Source organism: Oncorhynchus keta, unplaced genomic scaffold (assembly GCF_023373465.1).
Source record: "Oncorhynchus keta strain PuntledgeMale-10-30-2019 unplaced genomic scaffold, Oket_V2 Un_contig_2347_pilon_pilon, whole genome shotgun sequence".
Lineage (NCBI taxonomy): Eukaryota > Metazoa > Chordata > Actinopteri > Salmoniformes > Salmonidae > Oncorhynchus > Oncorhynchus keta.
In genome coordinates, this window is record NW_026283402.1 from 16,288 (window position 1) to 33,253 (window position 16,966).

At 49.2% G+C, this 16,966-nt stretch overlaps 1 protein-coding gene across 1 annotated transcript; it reads right to left on the minus strand.

Annotated features, from left to right (window-relative positions):
- Positions 1-13: 13 nt before the first annotated feature.
- Positions 14-16,408, minus strand: LOC118380430 (von Willebrand factor A domain-containing protein 7-like). The gene is made up of 16 exons (XM_052505371.1): positions 16,194-16,408; positions 15,832-15,984; positions 15,215-15,355; positions 14,967-15,060; positions 11,667-11,795; positions 11,002-11,188; positions 10,597-10,766; positions 9,366-9,478; positions 9,012-9,128; positions 8,573-8,732; positions 8,393-8,469; positions 1,604-1,736; positions 1,361-1,513; positions 1,087-1,179; positions 461-737; positions 14-329 (listed from the first exon to the last, which is right to left on the minus strand). The coding sequence occupies exons 1-15, from the start codon at positions 16,380-16,382 to the stop codon at positions 556-558; spliced, it is 2,091 nt and encodes a 696-aa protein (XP_052361331.1). The 5' UTR covers positions 16,383-16,408; the 3' UTR covers positions 14-329; positions 461-555.
- Positions 16,409-16,966: the final 558 nt, after the last annotated feature.

Consider the following 16,966-nt stretch of genomic DNA (forward strand, 5'->3'; position numbering starts at 1 on the left):
CATTTTAGAGTTTTGGAACATGACCCTTACCTTGCTGACAACAGAGAGACGCAGGATGGCGTAGTTCAAGTCTGCTGCTCCAGCGGACTCTGCCTCGATGGTCAGGGTGACGTCCGTTCCCGATGGGGTGCTGGCGGGCGCCGTGAGAGTCACCGTACCGTTGGCCGCTCCTCTCCGGTCACAATGGAGACACTGGTGGGGAAGGAGGAAGTGAAGCCGCGGTCGTTCGTGGCTCGGACGGTAAAAGCTCCTCCTGTTCCGTTGGCCATTGCCACAGTGAAGGGGACAGAGATGGTAGAACCGGGTTCTAGAGTACTGTCAGCCTGGACCTGGGGAGAGAAGAACTTCACTTTTTAACAATACGACAGTGTTCAAAATACCATCCTATTCCTTGTAGTGCACTGCTTTTCATCAGAACCCAACGGAAAAGGGTGCAATTTCAGAGTTCTACAAGACTGACCGTAACAGAGATGCTGGAAGTCTTTATCTGAGTGGAGGCCTGTCTCTGGAAGAGGCTAGGTGATGATTTGGTGGTGGCGCTATTGCTCTCTCCCCTCAGACGCACCACAACCTCCCCTGTGGGACTCTGGCCACGGTAACCAGGAAGTCCCCGCTGCCTAGAGATTGCAGGGTTCCGTTGACTTCTGACCCTGACCCCAAGGCCTCGACCAGGGCCACCGCCGTCACAGTGACAGAGTCACCCCCCGTCACAGACACCAGCAGGGTTATGTTATCGCCTGGGAGGGGGGAGGGGGGGTAGGAGAGACCGGGTGGTGAAGGGAGACATGGAGGAAGAGGAGAGAAGGGGAGGAGAGTGAGGTGAACAGAGGAAAAGAGAGAGTAAGAATGAGAGAGAGGGTAACGGAGCGAGGGAGAAAACGAGGTAGAAACAGAGAGGTAAGGTGAAGTAGACAGGAAGAGGAAGTTATTATTTTCTTTTACATTATTTGAAACTACTCTGCTGTGATGCTTTGACTAAACTACTCTGCTGTGATGCTTTGACTAAACTACTCTGCTGTGATGCTATGGAAGATGAAGATGAAAAAGCCGGTACTGAAGATGGTTTCATCTGTTATTTATTGTTACCTGTGAGAGGACGGCCCTCTTTGAGGCCAAAGTCTCCATGAGCACCGCCGAAAGCCTCCACGAAATGGTAGCCGAAATTAACAGAACTCTGACCTGAAACACACGCACATTAGATAATGATTATTTAAACAATTCTTACATAGAGAAGAAAGATAGATATCTAAATGTTGTGATGAGGAGGGGAAGTCCAGACAATGGACTATGTCTGAAACGGAACCCTATTCCATACAATCACTACTGTTGACCAGGGATCAGGGCTCGCCACTGTACTGACCTATGACCTTCAGTGAGTAAGACTCTAGGGAGTTAAGACTGATTTCCCATAATCCTGTGTTGTTGTGTGTGGTCAGAGAGACGCGGTGTAGGTTCCCTACAGTCTGGATGGTCCCCAGAGGACCGCTGGCCTCACTGTTACTCTGAGACACACCTAGAGGGAGGAGAGGGACATCTGGTTATCAAACCTTTACCTGGACAGGTGACGTGTACAATAACTCACAACTGGCTGTCACACACACACCTGAAGGGCTGGTGAGAGTGAAGGAGAGGGATCCTCCTGTGATGTAAGCATTCAGGTTTCTCATAGACTCGTCTACTGTAAAGGAGAAATTCTCTGCCTTTCCTGGGCTCCTTACCTCCTGTAGAACAGTCACCTGCAGGAGGAGGAGGAGGAGGAGGAGTTAATAGACAATACATTAGATATGTTAACAGCACAGTAACCTGGAGGAGGAGGAGGAGGAGGAGGAGGAGGAGTTAACAGACAATACATTAGATATGTTAACAACACAGTAACCTGGAGGAGGAGGAGGAGGAGGAGAAGGAGGAGTTAACAGACAATACATTAGATATGTTAACAACACAGTAACTTGGAGGAGGAGGAGGAGGAGTTAATAAATCAAATCAAATTCAAATCAAATCAAATTTTATTTGTCACTTACACATGGTTAGCAGATGTTAATGCGAGTGTAGCGAAATGCTTGTGCTTCTAGTTCCGACAATGCAGTGATAACCAACAAGTAATCTAACTAACAATTCCAAAACTACTGTCTTATACACAGTGTAAGGGGATAAGGAATATGTACATAAGGATATATGAATGAGTGATGGTACAGAGCAGCATACAGTAGATGGTATCGAGTACAGTATATACATATGAGATGAGTATGTAGACAAAGTAAACAAAGTGGCATAGTTAAAGTGGCTAGTGACATAAGAATGCAGTCGATGATCTAGAGTACAGTATATACATATGCATATGAGATGAATAATGTAGGGTAAGTAACATTATATAAGGTAGCATTGTTTAAAGTGGCTAGTGATATATTTACATAATTTCCCATCAATTCCCATTATTAAAGTGGCTGGAGTTGGGTCAGTGTCAATGACAGTGTGTTGGCAGCAGCCACTCAATGTTAGTGGTGGCTGTTTAACAGTCTGATGGCCTTGAGATAGAAGCTGTTTTTCAGTCTCTAATAGACAATATATTAGATATGTTAACAACACAGTAACTTGGAGGAGGAGGAGGAGGAGGAGTTAATAGACAATACATTAGATATGTTAACAACACAGTAACCTGGAGGAGGAGGAGGAGGAGGAGGAGGAGGAGGAGTTAATAGACAATACATTAGATATGTTAACAACACAGTAACCTGGAGGAGGAGGAGGAGGAGGAGGAGGAGTTAATAGACAATACATTAGATATGTTAACAACACAGTAACCTGGAGGAGGAGGAGGAGGAGTTAACAGACAATACATTAGATATGTTAACAACACAGTAACTTGGAGGAGGAGGAGGAGGAGGAGTTAATAGACAATATATTAGATATGTTAACAACACAGTAACCTGGAGGAGGAGGAGGAGGAGGAGGAGGAGGAGGAGGAGGAGTTAATAGACAATATATTAGATATGTTAACAACACAGTAACTTGGAGGAGGAGGAGGAGTTAATAGACAATACATTAGATATGTTAACAACACAGTAACCTGGAGGAGGAGGAGGAGGAGGAGGAGGAGGAGGAGGAGTTAACAGACAATACATTAGATATGTTAACAACACAGTAACTTGGAGGAGGAGGAGGAGGAGTTAATAGACAATACATTAGATATGTTAACAACACAGTAACCTGGAGGAGGAGGAGGAGGAGAAGGAGGAGTTAATAGACAATACATTAGATATGTTAACAACACAGTAACCTGGAGGAGGAGGATGAGGAGGAGGAGGGGTTAACAGACAATACATTTACATTACATTTAAGTCATTTAGCAGACGCTCTTATCCAGAGCGACTTACAAATTGGTGCATTCACCTTATGACATCCAGTGGAACAGTAGTGCATCTAAATCTTTTAAGGGGGGTGAGAGGGATTACTTTATCCTATCCTAGGTATTCCTTAAAGAGGTGGGGTTTCAGGTGTCTCCGGAAGGTGGTGATTGACTCCGCTGTCCTGGCGTCGTGAGGGTGTTTGTTCCACCATTGGGGGCCAGAGCAGCGAACAGTTTTGACTGGGCTGAGCGGGAACTGTACTTCCTCAGTGGTAGGGAGGCGAGCAGGCCAGAGGTGGATGAACGCAGTGCCCTTGTTTGGGTGTAGGGCCTGATCAGAGCCTGGAGGTACTGAGGTGCCGTTCCCCTCACAGCTCCGTAGGCAAGCACCATGGTCTTGTAGCGGATGCGAGCTTCAACTGGAAGCCAGTGGAGAGAGCGGAGGAGCGGGGTGACGTGAGAGAACTTGGGAAGGTTGAACACCAGACGGGCTGCGGCGTTCTGGATGAGTTGTAGGGGTTTAATGGCACAGGCAGGGAGCCCAGCCAACAGCGAGTTGCAGTAATCCAGACGGGAGATGACAAGTGCCTGGATTAGGACCTGCGCCGCTTCCTGTGTGAGGCAGGGTCGTACTCTGCGGACGTTGTAGAGCATGAACCTACAGGAACGGGCCACCGCCTTGATGTTAGTTGAGAACGACAGGGTGTTGTCCAGGATCACGCCAAGGTTCTTAGCGCTCTGGGAGGAGGACACAATGGAGTTGTCAACCGTGATGGCGAGATCATGGAACGGGCAGTCCTTCCCGGGAGGAAGAGCAGCTCCGTCTTGCCGAGGTTCAGCTTGAGGTGGTGATCCGTCATCCACACTGATATGTCTGCCAGACATGCAGAGATGCGATTCGCCACCTGGTCATCAGAAGGGGGAAAGGAGAAGATTAATTGTGTGTCGTCTGCATAGCAATGATAGGAGAGACCATGTGAGGTTATGACAGAGCCAAGTGACTTGGTGTATAGCGAGAATAGGAGAGGGCCTAGAACAGAGCCCTGGGGGACGCCAGTGGTGAGAGCGCGTGGTGAGGAGACAGATTCTCGCCACGCCACCTGGTAGGAGCGACCTGTCAGGTAGGACGCAATCAAGCGTGGGCCGCGCCAGAGATGCCCAACTCGGAGAGGGTGGAGAGGAGGATCTGATGGTTCACAGTATCGAAGGCAGCCGATAGGTCTAGAAGGATGAGAGCAGAGGAGAGAGAGTTAGCTTTAGCAGTGCGGAGCGCCTCCGTGATACAGAGAAGAGCAGTCTCAGTTGAATGACTAGTCTTGAAACCTGACTGATTTGGATCAAGAAGGTCATTCTGAGAGAGATAGCGGGAGAGCTGGCCAAGGACGGCACGTTCAAGAGTTTTGGAGAGAAAAGAAAGAAGGGATACTGGTCTGTAGTTGTTGACATCGGAGGGATCGAGTGTAGGTTTTTTCAGAAGGGGTGCAACTCTCGCTCTCTTGAAGACGGAAGGGACGTAGCCAGCGGTCAGGGATGAGTTGATGAGCGAGGTGAGGTAAGGGAGAAGGTCTCCGGAAATGGTCTGGAGAAGAGAGGAGGGGATAGGGTCAAGCGGGCAGGTTGTTGGGCGGCCGGCCGTCACAAGACGCAAGATTTCATCTGGAGAGAGAGGGCAGAAAGAGGTCAGAGCACAGGGTAGGGCAGTGTGAGTAGAACCAGCGGTGTCGTTTGACTTAGCAAACGAGGATCGGATGTCGTCGACCTTCTTTTCAAAATGGTTGACGAAGTCATCTGCAGAGAGGGAGGAGGGGGGGGAGGGGGAGGAGGATTCAGGAGGGAGGAGAAGGTGGCAAAGAGCTTCCTAGGGTTAGAGGCAGATGCTTGGAATTTAGAGTGGTAGAAAGTGGCTTTAGCAGCAGAGAGAGAAGAGGAAAATGTAGAGAGGAGGGAGTGAAAGGATGCCAGGTCCGCAGGGAGGCGAGTTTTCCTCCATTTCCGCTCGGCTGCCCGGAGCCCTGTTCTGTGAGCTCGCAATGAGTCGTCGAGCCACGGAGCGGGAGGGAGGACCGAGCCGGCCTGGAGGATAGGGGACATAGAGAGTCAAAGGATGCAGAAAGGGAGGAGAGGAGGGTTGAGGAGGCAGAATCAGGAGATAGGTTGGAGAAGGTTTGAGCAGAGGAAGAGATGATAGGATGGAAGAGGAGAGAGTAGCGGGGTAGAGAGAGCGAAGGTTGGGACGGCGCGATACCATCCGAGTAGGGGCAGTGTGGGAAGTGTTGGATGAGAGCGAGAGGGAAAAGGATACAAGGTAGTGGTCGGAGACTTGGAGGGGAGTTGCAATGAGGTTAGTGGAAGAACAGCATATAGTAAAGATGAGGTTGAGCGTATTTCCTGCCTTGTGAGTAGGGGGGTAGGTGAGAGGGTGAGGTCAAAAGAGGAGAGGAGTGGAAAGAAGGACGCAGAGAGGAATGAGTCAAAGGTAGACGTGGGGAGGTTAAAGTCGCCCAGAACTGTGAGAGGTGAGCCGTCCTCAGGAAAGGAGCTTATCAAGGCATCAAGCTCATTGATGAACTCTCCGAGGGAACCTGGAGGGCGATAAATGATAAGGATGTTAAGCTTGAAAGGGCTGGTAACTGTGACAGCATGGAATTCAAAGGAGGCGATAGACAGATGGGTAAGGGGAGAAAGAGAGAATGACCACTTGGGAGAGATGAGGATCCCGGTGCCACCACCCGCTGACCAGAAGCTCTCGGGGTGTGCGAGAACACGTGGGCAGACGAAGAGAGAGCAGTAGGAGTAGCAGTGTTGTCTGTGGTGATCCATGTTTCCGTCAGTGCCAAGAAGTCGAGGGACTGGAGGGAGGCATAGGCTGAGATGAACTCTGCCTTGTTGGCCGCAGATCGGCAGTTCCAGAGGCTACCGGAGACCTGGAACTCCACATGGGTCGTGCGCGCTGGGACCACCAGATTAGGGTGGCCGCGGCCACGCGGTGTGGAGCGTTTGTATGGTCTGTGCAGAGAGGAGAGAACAGGGATAGACAGACACATAGTTGACAGGCTACACAAGAGGCTACGCTAATGCAAAGGAGATTGGAATGACAAGTGGACTACACGTCTCGAGAGTTCAGAAAGTTAAGCTTACGTAGCAAGAATCTTATTGACTAAAATGATTAAAATGATACAATACTGCTGAAGTAGGCTAGCTGGCAGAGGCTGCGTTGTTGACTATGTAGGCTAGCTGGCAGTGGCTGCGTTGTTGACACTACACTAATCAAGTCGTTCCGTTGAGTGTAATAGTTTCTACTGTGCTGCTATTTGGGGCTAGCTGGCTAGCTAGCAGTGTTGATTACGTTACGTTGCGTTAAAAGAACGACAATAGCTGGCTAGCTAACCTAGGAAATCACTCTAGACTACACAATTATCTTTGATACAAAGACGGCTATGTAGCTAGCTATGTAGCTAGCTACGATCAAACAAATCAAGCCGTTGTACTGTAATGAAATGAAATGAAAAATGTGATACTACCTGTGGAGCGAAGCGAAATGCGACCGGGTTGTTGAGTGCGGAAGTTCTGTTCGGTGGACGTTGGCTAGCTGTTGGCTAGCTAGCAGTGTCTCCTACGTTAAGGACGACAAATAGCTGGCTAGCTAACCTCGGTAAATTAAGATAATCACTCTAAAACTACACACTCTAGACTACACAATTATCTTGGATACGAAGACAGCAAAGACAACTATGTAGCTAGCTAACACTACACTAATCAAGTCGTTCGGTTGAGTGTAATAGTTGTGCTGCTAATCGGTAGACGGTGGACGTTAGCTAGCTGGCTAGCTGCAGGGCAGATAGCAGTGTAGACTGCGTTAGGACGACGAAATACGATAATTACGCAATTATCTATGATACAATTATCTATGATATCTATGATACAAAGACGGCTATGTAGCTAGCTAAGAAGAAATTGCTAAGATTAGACAAATCAAACCGTTGTACTATAATGAAATGTAATGAAATGTAATACTACCTGCGGACCGAGTGCGGATGCGACCGCTTGCTCCAACCCGGAAGTTCAATACATTAGATATGTTAACAACACAGTAACCTGGAGGAGGAGGAGGAGGAGGAGGAGGAGGAGGAGGAGGAGGAGGAGGAGGAGGAGGAGGAGGAGGAGGAGGAGAAGGAGGAGTTAATAGACAATACATTAGATATGTTAACAACACAGTAACCTGGAGGAGGAGGATGAGGAGGAGGAGGAGGAGGGGTTAACAGACAATACATTAGATATGTTAACAACACAGTAACCTGGAGGAGGAGGAGGAGGAGAAGGAGGAGGAGGAGGAGGAGGAGGAGGAGGAGGAGGAGGAGGGGTTAACAGACAATACATTAGATATGTTAACAACACAGTAACCTGGAGGAGGAGGAGGAGGAGGAGGAGGAGGAGGAGGAGGAGGAGGAGGAGGAGGAGGAGGAGGAGGGGTTAACAGACAATACATTAGATATGTTAACAACACAGTAACCTGGAGGAGGAGGAGGAGGAGAAGGAGGAGTAGACAATACATTAGATATGTTAACAACACAGTAACCTGGAGGAGGAGGAGGAGGCGGAGGAGGAGGAGTAGACAATACATTAGATATGTTAACAACACATTAACCTGGAGGAGGAGGATGAGGAGGAGGAGGGGTTAACAGACAATACATTAGATATGTTAACAACACAGTAACCTGGAGGAGGAGGAGGAGGAGGAGGAGAAGGAGAAGGAGGAGTTAACAGACAATACATTAGATATGTTAACAACACAGTAACTTGGAGGAGGAGTTAACAGACAATACATTAGATATGTTATAAACACAGTAACCTGGAGGAGGAGGAGGAGGAGGAGGAGGAGGAGGAGGAGGAGGGGTTAATAGACAATACATTAGATATGTTATAAACACAGTTGAGGTCATTGTTATGTGTACAGTTGTATATCTTGTCCAGTGAGTGAGAGTGACTGACTGAACACTGAGCTGGCGGACATTGGTCTATAACCTGTAGGTCAATATATTATCATACCTGTGCTGCAGCGGAGGCGTCCTCGATGACGCTGGTGGCCCGGTGCAGATCCTCCTTGGTGACCTCAATGGCCTGACCTAGAGGAAGGGAGCACAGTATGTTCTGAGAACTCTATAAGAAGCTGTAAAACACTTTGGGACAACTGCTTTGTGAACTAAATCAATTGAATGATTGGTTGACCTCCAGAGGCCTGGGCAAGGTCATGGTACAGCTGAGCGTCTGATTGGGCCATCCGGTTGGAGGCTCCACCCTTACTGGGCCATATGGCTGAAGCCCCGCCCATGGAACGCCTACGACGACGTCGACTGGATCGGAGGTTGTCAGTCAACATGAAGGTCACCTGAGGAGAGGATAGGGAGCAGAGGAGAGGTAGAGGTTGATGACAGAATAAAGGATGAAAGGAAAGTGGAAGTCAGGAAAGAATGGCAGTAAAGAAATAAGATATGTTGAGATCAATAATAATGGCTAATATTTACATCACACTTTATCAAATCTCAGTCAGATAACTTGTGAGACAACAAACAGTAAACTGTCTCCAAAAAGGGGAGAGACAGAGACAGTGATGAAGAGAAGCACAGAGAAAGAGACAGAAAGATAAACAGTAGTGAAAGCTACTAACCACAGACTTGGTGCTCTCTATGAGGGCAGTGACAGTGCTCTTCAGTGCAGTGTCTTTAGCAGGAGCATCAGTGAACACAAAGATCTCAGAGGAGGGTGGCGCCGCCGTGAGGGCCAGCTGGGAATTACAACACATTCAGCAAAGAGTCAGACCACACTGGGATCAAGTACAGGATCTCTATGGGAAATAAGATGTTCAGTCCACTAGCTAGCTAACCAGCTCTGGCAGAGTTGCAAAAACAGGCAACCACATTTCAAATGCAGACGTTCAAATACAGCCTTCATATTGGCAATGAAACCTTTGCTCATGACATTGCCTGTATATATATAAATACACACACACACACACACACACCTGTAGTCCTGACAGGCACAGCTCTGGTATATCTCCTCCTCCTGATGCTGTCAGTGCGTTGATTCTCTGTTTGAAAATGTCTGCATTTGTTGTGGTGATCAGAGGTCCAAATCCTGCAAACACACACACACACACACACACACACACACCACAAATGACAAATTGTGTAAGATTTGGTCTGACGTGAAAATGTAATGTTATGCCACTTGTATAGAGTGGTGTGAAGTGTGTAAAAAGAGATTAAATTTGGGTTAAAACAGTTATTCTGCTCCCAATTTCAGAGAGGCACTTGTGACGTGACGATGATGTTGGAATTGGACAACAGATCTGGGACCAGGCTAACACCCACCTGGGTCTGTGAAGGGGACCAGGATGTATGTTCCTGCTGATCTGGGACCAGGCTAACACCCACCTGGGTCTGTGAAGGGGACCAGGATGTATGTTCCTGCTGATCTGGGACCAGGCTAACACCCACCTGGGTCGTTGAAGGGGACCAGAATGTATGTTCCTGCTGATCTGGGACCAGGCTAACACCCACCTGGGTCGTTGAAGGGGACCAGAACGTATGTTCCTAATGATCTGGGACCAGGCTAACACCTACCTGGGTCTGTGAAGGGGCCCAGAATATATGTTCCTGCTGATCTGGGACCAGGCTAACACCCACCTGGGTCTGTGAAGGGGCCCAGAATGTATGTTCCTGCTGATCTGGGACCAGGCTAACACCCACCTTCGTCTGTGAAGGGGACCAGGATGTATGTTCCTGCTGATCTGGGAACAGGCTAACACCCACCTGGGTCGTTGAAGGGGACCAGAATGTATGTTCCTGCTGATCTGGGACCAGGCTAACACCCACCTGGGTCGTTGAAGGGGACCAGAATGTATGTTCCTGCTGATCTGGGACCAGGCTAACACCCACCTGGGTCGTTGAAGGGGACCAGAATGTATGTTCCTGCTGATCTGGGACCAGGCTAACACCCACCTGGGTCGTTGAAGGGGACCAGAATGTATGTTCCTGCTGATCTGGGACCAGGCTAACACCCACCTGGGTCGTTGAAGGGGACCAGAATGTATGTTCCTGCTGATCTGGGACCAGGCTAACACCCACCTGGGTCGTTGAAGGGGACCAGAATGTATGTTCCTGCTGATCTGGGACCAGGCTAACACCCACCTGGGTCATTGAAGGGGACCAGAATGTATGTTCCTGCTGATCTGGGATCAGTTTAACACCCACCTGGGTCGTTGAAGGGGACCAGGATGTATGATGAAGGTTCCTGCTGGGTTCCTCTCTTACTGTCGATGATGGAGAAGGACACTCTCTTAGCCTCAGTGATGTCATCACTCATACTGCCTGTGGTGTCGATGACAAAACACAACACTGATGACTGGGTGATGCCCATTAACCTGGAGAGAAGAGGAGAGAGAGCAAGGAGATTATGGAGTAGGAATTATGAACCAAAAACACCCTTTGTTATCCTAGCTCCTCACAACAGTTTACCATGACATCTCCCTCATCATATAGTAGTCCAATCCTTGCCCATAGTAGTGATACAATCCTCCAATTTAACACAAAACATCACAAATAATCCCCTCTTGCCTCAACATTGCCCACCTACTTCAGCCTCTCTCTCTCACTCACCGTAGGAAGTCTTTGTCCCCGGCAGCTCCTCTGATGTCCTCCAACAGTTCCATGGTAGCGTTGACGGCCACGTCGGCTGCAGTGTGGTGGAGGTGACCGTGACTGGACCCCACGTCGTCTTTGTTGATGCCCCCTTCCGGGTCCCGACCGCTGGTCCGGTCAAACGACCCGCCGTGGCTACACTTACCTAGGAGAGGGGGAGATGAGTGTGTAAATTAGTTTGCATCAATGCTCCCGAGTGGAGCAGCGGTCTAAGGCGCTTCATCACAGTGTAAGCGGCATCACTACAGTCCTTGGTTTGATTCCAGGCTGTATCATAATCCGGCCGTGATTGGGAGTCCACATACGGTGGTGCACAATTGTCCCAACGTCGTCCGGGTTTGGCAGGGGTAGCCCGTCATTGTAAATAAACATTCACCTAGTTAAATAAAGGTTACATAATATCAGGTTTTTTTGGTTGTATTTATTAGGATCCCCATTAGCTGCTGTCTATCAAGAAGAGGAAGAAAAAGTGTGTGTGTGTGTGTGTGTGTGTGTGTGTGTGTGTGTGTGTGTGTGTGTGTGTGTGTGTGTGTGTGTGTGTGTGTGTGTGTGTGTGTGTGTGTGTGTGTGTGTGTGTGTGTGTGTGTGTGTGTGTGTGTGTGTGTGTGTGTGTGTGTGTGTACCTGCAGGTTTGTTGGAGGAGAACAGGTTGAAGTATCCAGAGGTGAGAAGGCCCAGCTGTAAGACCTCTGGTAGGATGTTATCAGTACAGTTACCTCCCATACAGCTCCTACAGGTCGGAGTACTGGGGCCTGAAGAGGGAGGGAGGGAGGAGAGGGAGGAGATGGAGTTATAACAGGGTTACTGGGGCCTGAAGAGGGAGGAGAGGGAGTTATAACAGGAGTACTGGGGCCTGAAGAGGGGAGGAGGAGAGGGGGGTTATAACAGGAGTACTGGGGCCTGAAGAGGGAGGAGAGGGAGGGGTTATAACAGGAGTACTGGGGCCTGAAGAGGAGGAGGAGGGAGAAGAGGGAGGGAGAGGGAGTTATAACAGGAGTACTGGGGCCTGAAAGAGGAGAGAGGAGGAGAGGGGTTATAACAGGAGTACTGGGGCCTGAAGACTGGGGCCTGAAGAGGGAGGAGAGGGGGTTATAACAGGAGTACTGGGGCCTGAAGAGGGAGGGAGGAAGAGGGAGGAGAGGGAGGAGGGAGTTATAACAGGAGTACTGGGGCCTGAAGAGGAGGAGAGGGAGGAGGGAGAGGGGTTATAACAGGAGTACTGGGGCCTGAAGAGGGAGGAGAGGGGGTTATAACAGGAGTACTGGGGCCTGAAGAGGGAGGAGAGGGGTTATAACAGGAGTACTGGGGCCTGAAGAGGAGGAGGAGAGGGAGGAGGGAGTTATAACAGGAGTACTGGGGCCTGAAGAGGGAGGAGAGGGAGTTATAACAGGAGTACTGGGGCCTGAAGAGGGAGGAGAGGGAGTTATAACAGGAGTACTGGGGCCTGAAGAGGGAGGAGAGGGAGTTATAACAGGAGTACTGGGGCCTGAAGAGGGAGGAGAGGGAGTTATAACAGGAGTACTGGGGCCTGAAGAGGGAGGAGAGGGAGTTATAACAGGAGTACTGGGGCCTGAAGAGGGAGGAGAGGGAGGAGAGGGGGTTATAACAGGGGTACTGGGGCCTGAAGAGGGAGGAGAGGGAGTTATAACAGGAGTACTGGGGCCTGAAGAGGGAGGAGAGGGGGTTATAACAGGAGTACTGGGGCCTGAAGAGGGAGGAGAGGGAGTTATAACAGGAGTACTGGGGCCTGAAGAGGGAGGAGAGGGAGGAGAGGGGTTATAACAGGGGTACTGGGGCCTGAAGAGGGAGGAGAGGGAGTTATAACAGGAGTACTGGGGCCTGAAGAGGGAGGAGAGGGGGTTATAACAGGAGTACTGGGGCCTGAAGAGGGAGGAGAGGGGGTTATAACAGGAGTACTGGGGCCTGAAGAGGGAGGAGAGGGAGTTATAACAGGAGTACTGGGGCCTGAAGAGGGGAGAGGGGGTTATAACAGGAGTACTGGGGCCTGAAGAGGGAGGAGGAGGAGAGGGGTTATAACAGGAGTACTGGGGCCTGAAGAGGGAGGAGAGGGGGTTATAACAGGAGTACTGGGGCCTGAACTGGGGCCTGAAGGGAGGAGAGGGAGTTATAACAGGAGTACTGGGGCCTGAAGAGGGAGGAGAGGGAGTTATAACAGGGAGGGGCCTACTGGGGCCTGAAAGAGGAGGAGAGGGAGTTATAACAGGAGTACTGGGGCCTGAAGAAGAGGAGGGAGGGGAGTTATAACGGTGCACTGGGGTAGGATAGCAGGGAGGGTTATAAAAATGACACAGAGAGAGAGAGAGTTATAACAGGGTTAGGGAGAGAGAGGAGAGGGAGTTATAACAATACCACTGAAGAGGGAGGAGAGGGGTTATAACGGGTATGGGGCCTGAAGAGGGAGGAGAGTTATAACAAACTGGGGCCTGAAGAGGGGGAGGAGAGGGAGAGGGGGTTTTGTCAGGAGTACTGGAATACAAAAAGAGGAGGAGAGGAGGAGGGGGTTATAACCTACTGGGCCCTGAAAGAGGGAGGAGAGGAGTTATAACAACAGTGCTGAAGTTTTTAAAAAGTGGGGCCTGAAGAGGGAGGAAGGGGTTATAAAATACTGGGGCCTGAAGAGGGAGGAGAGGGGTTATAACAGTAAAATAACATTGGGGCCTGAAGAGGGAGGAGAGGGGTTATAACAGGAGTACTGGGGCCTGAAGAGGGAGGAGAGGGGTTATAACAGGAGTACCTATATACTGGGGCCTGAAGAGGGAGTACCTATATACTGGGGCCTGAAGAGGGGGGGAGGAGAGGGGGTTATATACTGGGGCCTGAAGAGGGAGGAGAGGGAGTGAGTACCCTGAAGAGGGAGGAGAGGAGTTATAACAGGAGTACTGGGGCCTGAAAGGGAGAGAGGGAGTTATATACTGGGGCCTGAAGAGGGAGGAGAGGGAGGAGAGGGGGTTATAACAGGGTTACTGGGGCCTGAAGAGGGAGGAGAGGGAGTTATAACAGGAGTACTGGGGCCTAGTTATAACAGGACTGGGGCCTGAAGAGGAGGAGAGGGAGGTTATAACAGTTACTGGGGCCTGAAGAGGAGGAGAGGAGTTATAACAGGAGTACTGGGGCCTGAAGAGGGAGGAGAGGGGGTTATACCTATATACATGGTTACTGGGGGAGGTAGGGGTTATAACAGGATACTGAGAGGGGTACCTATGAAGAGGAGGAGAGGGGGTTATAACAGGAGTACCTAGGGGGTTATAACAGGAGTGTGTGTATTGGAGAGGGTGACGTGGTAATAGCAGTTTGTGCATTCACTCAAAAATGACACACAGAGAGAGAGACACCTATATCCACTGCAGAGTACGGTATGTGGGGTCATCAAATCAAATTGCATTTGTCACATGTGCCGAATACAAAAGTGGAATGCTTACCTACAAGCCCTTAACAACAGTGCAGTTTTAAAAAAAGTGTTAAGTAAAAATACAAGTAACAAATAATTAACGAGCAGCAGTAAAATAACAATAGGGAGGCTATATACTGTGAGTACCGGTACAGAGTCAATGTGCGGAGACACCGGTTAGTGGAGGTAATTGAGGTAATATGTACTTGTAGGTAGAGTTAAAGTGACTATGTATAGAGCGGTGGGAAGTGTGTAGAAGCGATGACAGGTCTATTATCTCCAGGCTGGTTGGTCGACTGATACAAAGAGGGAGTGGTTTGGTGTTGACACACAGCCAAATACTTCTTTATCAATCCGCGAGGAGGGGTTTCTTTATTTCATGAACAAATGCCTTTATAATGTAGGCGTTTAAGCTACGTGTCTGTTTTGCATGTAGTTGCCTGTATTGTGCTGATATAGGTTGGTATATCTGGGGATGGTTTAAATAAACTACAGAGAGTTCCACACACAATACCTGCCAGGTTCACCAGTTGCAGGTCAGGTCTGATCAGAGTGCTGTACGGCTGTCTGTTCCCCATCTCAACCCAGTTACTGTGGCTGTAGAAATCCTGGAGAGACAGTCACAATCAACTCCACAGTATCAGCACAGTCTTCATCATCTCCCTCTCTCACCTGTAGTATGTGTGTGTGTGTGTGTGTTTGTGCGTGTGCATGCGTGCTTGTTTGTGTGTTACCTCATCTGTAGTGGGACAGACAGCTCACCTGTAGTGTGTGACAGACTCGTCCCAGCGCCAGCCTAGCCAATAGGAAGCTCCCTCGTTTGACGCTGGCCTTGACCTCCGACACCCCCGCCGTGATCAGGGCCCGCCCCCCCTGGAAGGTCTCACCGTCGAAGTGGTGCGCCTGGCTCACATCATCATCATCACCACCATCATGTCACCATCATCATCATCATCATCACCATCATCATCATCGGGTCACCATTAACATCACAATCATCAACCTCATCATCCTCATATCCATTATCACCACCCTTATCACCATCCTCCCCATTATCATCATCATCATGATCAACATCAGCATTATAATCATCACAATTTTCATCACCATTATCATCATAGTTATCACAATTGTCACCATTATCATCACCATTGTCATTGTCACCATTATCATACTCCAAATAATAATTGCCATCGTTATCATCATATTGATCATCATTAACATCCTCATCACCATTAACATAATCATCACCACATTCATCATCACCATTATCATCAGCATCAGCATCACCATTATCACCATTATCATAATCATTGTCATGATCATCACCATTATCATCATCATCACCATCATTCTCCTCATCATCTTGTCATCCTCACTTTGCTCAGAGCAAACGCCATGTCCACCAGGGCGTTGCTAAGGTACATCTTGACAATGGCGCTCTGGAAGAGGATGGTGGAGACGAGGGAGGAAGAGGAGGAGTCTGCAGAGCAGGCCTTCTGTAGTTTGATGATGGAGAGACTGTCATCAATCTTTGGAGAGAAAGGGAGAGAGAGAGGCAGACAGGTTATTAATTGGTTTGTAGGGGAAACACACAAGTAAGATACTTACTTTCAGTCTGGTGAAAAAAATGTCTTATTAGCACATTCATTGCTTTATTATAGAACTAATTACAAAAACATTAGTTCATTTCCAGTAGCTCATTCCGGTCTGTCACAACATTCACCAATAGTCAACTCACCGGCAGGCTGAAGTCCCGCCCCTGGGCGGCAGCCAGGGCGCGGCAGACCTCGGCGGTTTTGCGTAATACGGCCCTCTGTGTGATGTCACGGTGTGTGACCGAGCCCCCTCCTGAGATGAGGGGTTTGAAGGCCTGGGTGCCCCCTGGAATGGACAGGTACAGCGCCATTAAGAGGAGAGAGGTCTGCATGGCAGTGCATAAAGTTTTGATGGTCCAAGGAGATTGGTGGAGGTCTCTAATAACTCTCTCTATGTGTGAGATATGATCAGAGTCCAATATCAAGTATCTTCCTGGTTCTGTGAACCTGTTGCAACCTACAGAGACACATAAGGACAGAGAACAAATCAAGGAGAGGTTACTCAGGGTTAATGAGCTGTAATTGAAATGCCTGTGTGGAGATTGGGAATGAAGAGGGAAGCATGAGAGAGACAAGGGAATGAAGAGGGAGGCATGAGAGAGACAAGGGAATGAAGGGGGAGGCATGAGAGAGACAAGGGAATGAAGAGGGAAGCATGAGAGAGACAAGGGAATGAAGAGGGAGGCATGAGAGAGACAAGGGAATGAAGAGGGAGGCATGAGAGAGACAAGGGAATGAAGGGGGCATGAGAGAGACAAGGGAATGAAGGGGGAGGCATGAGAGAGACAAGGGAATGAAGAAGGGGAGGCATGAGAGAGACAAGGGAATGAAGGGGGAGCATGAGAGAGACAAGGGAATGAAGGGGGAGGCATGAGAGAGAGAACAAGGGAATGAAGGGGGGAGGCATGAGAGAGAC